Consider the following 6,543-nt stretch of genomic DNA (forward strand, 5'->3'; position numbering starts at 1 on the left):
GAAGAAGAAGAAGAAGAAGAAGAAGAAGAAGAAGAAGAAGAAGAAGAAGAAGAAGAAGAAGAAGAAGAAGAAGAAGACTGGTCTCCAGATAAAAATTCTCTGCAAAACTGGTATGTGTGTGTATGTATATCTGTCTGTGTGTGTCTATGTGTGTCTGTGTGTGTGTGTGTGCATGTGTGTGTTTGGGGGGAAAGGACAGGTTGAACAGGAACAGGAATTGAGAAAAAATGCTTTCCTTGGGAAGAGGTCAGGGTCAGGGGTCACTGGTGCACCTGCCAGGAAGGAAGGAACTGGCGGGGGGCAGCAGCCCTCTCTCTGTCTTCCACAATGGCTGTCTTGGAGAATACTACTGGCTTTAGGCCCCATCCTAGATTCTTGGCCAAATGAGGCTGGGTTTTAGGGCAACCCTGAGGTCCCAGAAGCACCTGGCATCACACCTCCTACACCTCTGTTTCAAAGTCCTGAAGGGAAGAGGGCAGGAAAAGGTGCGGGGAGAAACCCTGCCTGGGAAGGACCCTAGAATCCTGATTGCCAGTAGGCCATGGATGTGTAGAAAGAATAGGGGTTGGAACCCCAGGACCTTGACTCATAAACTTACACAAACTATGGAAGCTCTTTAAACCTCAGTTTCTTTACCTGCAAAGTGGGCTTAATAAGACCTCATGAGTATTTCAATAGGGGCCGGGGAGATGGCTCAGTGGAATACAGGCTTCCCTGGCAAGCACAAGGGCCTCAGTTCAATCCTCGGTTCCGGAAAAAAAAAAAAAAAAAAAAAAAGACCACATGGGTTTAAATACAACAGCAGTGCAAAGCTACTGACGTGTGAATACTCAGTATCTGTTCTCATCTCCTGTTTCCACCCCAAATACACCCCTATGTACTTCCCCATACCCTCCAGCTCTGTGAAGGAACAGGGAAAGTGAAATATCGGGCAGAGAAGAGCAGGCATTAGAAGCCCTGGAACATCAAACTGGGTGTGGTGGTGCAAGCCAGTAATCCCAACATTGGGAAGGCTGAGACAGGAGGATCACTATGCGTCCGAGCTGCATGGGAGACCCATACCAAAGAAAGAAAGAAAGAAGCAAGCACCAGGAAGGAGATTGGCTTCCTGAGAAAATACACTTGAATTCAAGAAAATATAAATACAGTTTTTTGTTGTTCATCTGAAATTCAGATCTAATTGGGTGTCCTGTATTTTATCTGGCAACCAAGGGTCACTATCCTCTGTTCAAAAAGGCAAGTGAGAGGGCTGGTGAGATGGCTCAGTGGTCTAAAGCACCTACTTAGAACAAGCTCAGCTAAAGCACAAGGACCACGGTTCAATCCCCAGCACCACATGCCAGCCAGCCCCGCCCCCTGGTGGGCTGAGCCGGTCACACACACACAGAAATGAATAAAAAAAAAAAAAAAAAAAAAGGCAAGTGACAAACACACTCCACTAGATCCCTCCTTGGGAGCTGGGGAAGGGAGAGAGCGAGCCGGGGAAGCATCCCAGGACTCAGGCCCCAAGAACCGCTGCGCAGACTCTGTGTGAGGCTGCCCCATTTTCCACTGCCTCTCACAACAAGCCTTTACATTTGGTAATCAGGGACCAGCTCTCCTCTGCAACCTTCGAAGCACCCCTCAGTGTAAGTCAATGAAGGAATTCAGCCTCAGTGAGCAAAGTCACATGGCTGGAGCCACACAGGGCCTCCTGCTCCAGGGATCAAGTCCTTGCTGTTCTGCTGCTGCCTCCTGGGCTCAAACCTCTCCTCTCCAACTTCACCCTTCCTCTGTACTTTCCAGAACCACAGTGGGAGGCAAGACATGTTGACGCCAAGGACCTCTTGGCCTCATTGGGTCAGAGCCTAGACCCCATCACTGAACCCCTGGACCCCATCTGTGCTTTACTATGGGCCTGTGGACCCGTTCTAATGAAGGTTATTAGTAAAAAGAGTTAACAGTTAAGAGTGGCAGGGTCCAATGCACTCACAGTAAAATTAATTATAAATGAAAACTTGACTTAAAAAAGAACTCATCTTGCTAGTAATTTTGAAAACTACAAAAACTGATCGGAGAAAATAAGACTTAGGGCAACTGGAATGCTACAATTACATGAGGTATAATTTGTTATTGCTGAAAAATTGATGGAAGAGTCACATCTTCATAAATTTTAGATCTGCTCCATTTCACCCAGTAATATTTTGATTCAGTAGAAAATAAAGATGAAGAGGAGAAGAAGAAGGGGTGGGGTAGGGCCCAGTGGCAGAGCCTCCAGGCCCTGGGTGAGATCCCCAGCACTGCAAAACAAACCAACAAAAAGACAAAAGAAGGAGAAGAAAAAGAAAAAAGAAACAAAACAAAGCCATAAAAGGAAAATCACAACAAAAGACACTGTGACATACAAAATACGCTGTGATGAAATACTCAGAAGAACCAAATCCTCTGAGACAGGAAGTAGATTAGTGGTTTTCAGGGCCTGCAGGGAGGGGCAAATGGGTACTAACCGCTAATGGATATGGAATTCCTTTTAGGGGGAATGAAAATGTTCTGGAATTAGATTGTGGGAATGGTTGCACAATCTGCAAATATACTAAAAACCACTGGGTTGAACATTTTTTGTGTGTGTGTGGCCTGCTCAGCCCACCCTGGAGGCGGGGTTCGCACAGCATGTGGTACCAGGGATTGAAGGGAGGTTGATCCCTGCGCTTGCCTAAGCTTGCCTAAGCAGGCGCTTTAGATCAGTGCTGAGTTATCTCACTGGTCCCCAGGGTTGAAAACTTTAAGTGTGCAAATCGCAGGCCAGGGAGATAGCTCAGCGGACTAAACGCCTGCTTAGGCAAGCTCAGGGAAGGGGGTTGGATCCCCGGCACCACATGCTGCGTGGCTTCCCCTGCTGCCCTTCTCGCACTGGGCATGCTGAGTGAACCACATACACCGGGCGTGGTGGTGCACGCCTGTAATCCCAGTGCTGGGTCGGCTGAAAACAGGAGGATCACTACGAGTCTGAGCTGCGTAGTAAGACCCTGTACCAAGTACATAAAAAGAAAAAGGTAAATTATATGGTATGGTATGTACATTCGCTTCAAAAGGTAGTAAAATGTTTTATGAACAAAATAAAACTGATTAATGAACCCCATGTTGAATAATTATTATAAAAATAATTGATTCTGGAACAAATAACTTCGATAAAATATAAATGAAAAGTGTTGGCAATAATTTAATGGCCCTTTTCTCAATAAAATTATGGAAAAAAATAATAATTTAATGGCCCTGCATAGAAAATTGATCCAAGAATTAAATGGGCTTCATCCGGAAACAATGAAAATTCATCGGTGTAAGCAGACTTCGATTAAAATGTCTGTATTTACAGTCATGATCCTTCAGCCAAGTGGTCCTATTGGCCTTGCTGGGTTTCCGCAGTGCTCACCTTGCTTTGTGAAGCGTTTCTTGCGCCTCCTCTTGGCCCGGCGTCCAGCAAACAAAGCACTGACCCGCTCCGTCCAGGTTGCATGGCTGTTGGTGTCTGCGACCCCACAGCGGGGTCGTGTCATCTGCTGCAGGGTGGCACGGTCTAGTACACCACTGATGGGCAGCTGAGACACCCACTGGAACTCTCTGTCGGGAGGAACAGAGATAAAGGACCACAAAGGGAGGGACGGTAGAAGCGTGAGGATCATCTTCCTGGACATGTCCACCTGTAGCCTCTCAGGAGAGCGGGGCTAGAGCTTTGTACCCCACACCAGCAAGTTCTCCACATCCCTCCATCCTACCTGATGGCATTGCTGAATTGCGTGGAGGTGGGAGCTTTGGAGACCTGGTCACTGAGGTACCCATACTTCTCCAGGAACACCTGGGGGACAGAGAAACAGCAGCCTTTTCTACCATGTGATGTCATTCCCCTCTCCTGGCATCCAAGAGTCCACTGCACGGGTACCCCATTCAGTCTTACCTCTTAGCCCCAGAAGGTCTGAAACCTATAGCAGAAAGAGTCCTGGAATTCAAGTCAAAAGAACCTGGTCTCAATTTCAGGCCACCACTGACTAGCTCCATGATCTCAGACAAATCATTCAATATTTCTGAATGTTTGGGTTTCTTAGTATCTTATGCTAGAAACCTAGCAAAGCATACTGGACAGTTTTATGGGCTCTGGAGTCAAGATGCCCTGAGTTTGAATTCAAGCTAGCGCATCCCTTCTCTATAATAATGTTGCATAGTGTTATAGTGGTATAGTAATACTTATTCTACCGTGTTACTTCTGAGGACTGATCACAACAGCACTTACAAAGCCTATCACATTAGAAGGACCATGCAGAGCCGCTAGTCTGTGTGCTGTGTAAACACACCTTTGTATCTATCAATTTGCTCCAGAACATCTAAGCTTTCTGGTGGTGCTCAGGTATTGGTCAGGAGTGGACTGGGTGCTGGCTCTGCCATGCTAGTCCCCTGAATTATCTCTTTAACTTCGGTTTTTGTTAAAACCAAACAATTCCCACCCTCAATGCAGACACATATTTAAGGCCCTATGACAATAAATACACTTACTCTCAATCTTTTTTTTTTCTTTTCAAAGTTTTATTGATAAACATATAGCAATGAGACAGTTTCAAATCAATCTTATAATTGATATTAAAGAGTTGGCTTTCTAGAGATATATTTTTTGAATTAGAAACAACCAACTTCCTTCTTTCATTCATTTGTTTGTTAATGTGGTGTGCTAGGTACCCTGTCCAATGCAGTGGTAATTAAGACATATCTAGAGGAGCTTACCCACTAGAGGTTAGAGGTAGACTGGGGGGAAAAAAAAGGTAACAACTAAATACAAGAAGTAAATTGATGCTATTAAAAAAACAAAGAGGGTCATGCTGGCCCCACCCCCAGGGCATACTGAGAGGGCAATTGAGACTGGGTGTGGTGGCACAAGCCTGTAATCCCAGCTCTTGGGAGGCTATAAATAGGCGGATCACTATGAGTTGGATCTAGTAGTGAGACCCTGAACACCAGGTAGACCCCTCCCTAAAATACAACAAAACAAAACAAAATAAAAAACAAAGAGGGCCAGTGAGATAGCTCAGCTTGCTTAGGCAAGCGCAGGGTCAGGAGTTGGGGCCCAGAAACCACATGCTGTGCTGTGCCCCTCTCCCTCCCAGGTACACTGAGCTGGCCACCAAGACCAGCTGTGGTGACACATGCCTGTAATACTAGTGCTGGGGAGGCTGAAATAAGAGGATCACTATGAGTCTGAGCTGCATAGTGAGACCCTGTACAAAATACATAAAAAAGAAAAGATAAAAAGAAAAAAATTGGGAGGGGGAGATGGCTCATTAGAATAAGCGCTTCCCTGGCAAATGCAAGATCCTGAGTTCAATCCCTGGTACCGCAAATAAATAAATAAAATAAAATTTAAAAAAAGAAAAAAATTATGCATTATGCATAATTATGCAGTTCAGGCTGGCCTTGAATGCACAGCAATCCTCCTGTCTCAGCCTCCAGAGTGCTGAGATTATGGGCATGCAGCACTATACCTGGAGATTGAAAATAAATTAAAGAGAAACTTTATAACCAACAAGGTGAAGAAGGACCTCACAGCTACGGTGGTATTCACCTGTATTTCAGCTACTTAGGAGGCTGAGACCAGAGCATTGCAAGTTGAAGGCCAGCCTGGGTGAGATTGACTCAAAATTAAAAAAAAAAAAAAAAAAAGGTTGAGGATACAGTGATGGTTCTTGCCTAGCATGTGCCAGGTCCTGGGCTCAGTCCCCAGTACCACCCCTTCCTCCCCACCACCCCACACCCACCTGAGAAGCAAATATCTGATAGGTACCCTAAAATACAAGAGGCAGCCAGCCACACAGATGCAAATGCAAATGACCTGAGTTGGGCATTATGATGATCTGTCTATAGAACAGAAGGAAATGCCATGCAAAGGCATGAGGTGTAGTCAGAGGGGCAGAGCTGTGGGCCAGGGAGAGAAGTGCAGGTTTATTTTGTTTAATCTTGCTGATGGATTAATTGTGGGAGATGAACCACAGAGAGGAATCCAAGATGGCATCTAAGATTCTGGCTTGCAAGGTGATGCTTCATACTATCTGAGGACACCTGAGAGAGGCATCATGGTCCCAGAGGGTAGGCGTTGTGATAGGTGAAGAGAGGGAGTCACACATGTCCACTGGACACTAAGAACCTGATCTCTGGGAAAGCAACTGCAGGTATGTAAGGGCAGGCAGGGAATAAAAGGCCCCAGGACTGTCATACAGCCTCGAATTACCCTAATTTCCCCAGAGGATCTCGCCCAGGTCCACAGTTATATCATCTCCAAGCAGGAAGACTGCTCCTTCCCTGAGGTCTGGCATCACATGGCCTGTGCACTTTGCCTCCCCACATTAATCATTTGGCTCAGCACGCCTCAGGGGCAGGGTTAGCATGGCATGCCATATGGGGGATCAAACCCCATTCCCTGCATTTGCCAATGCAGGCACTTAGTCCGCAGAACTATCTTGCCAGCCCATTACTCTCATTTTCCTTTACTGTATTTCCTTTCCTTTCTTCCTCTCTTCCTCTCTT

The 6,543-nt window shown here is 46.0% G+C and overlaps 1 protein-coding gene across 1 annotated transcript in view; it reads right to left on the bottom strand.

The window, feature by feature from the left end:
• Mmp28 (matrix metallopeptidase 28) overlaps positions 1 to 6,543 on the bottom strand; it is a 26,528-nt gene that overhangs the window by 8,526 nt on the left and 11,459 nt on the right. The window contains exons 2-3 of the mRNA XM_004642983.2: positions 3,753 to 3,832; positions 3,410 to 3,597 (exon numbers count right to left, since the gene is read on the bottom strand). Coding sequence (XP_004643040.1) covers positions 3,410 to 3,597; positions 3,753 to 3,832 — 268 coding nt within the window. The remainder of the gene's footprint in view (positions 1 to 3,409; positions 3,598 to 3,752; positions 3,833 to 6,543) is intronic.

Source organism: Octodon degus, unplaced genomic scaffold (genome assembly GCF_000260255.1).
Source record: "Octodon degus isolate 3935 unplaced genomic scaffold, OctDeg1.0 scaffold00164, whole genome shotgun sequence".
Classification (NCBI taxonomy): Eukaryota; Metazoa; Chordata; class Mammalia; order Rodentia; family Octodontidae; genus Octodon; species Octodon degus.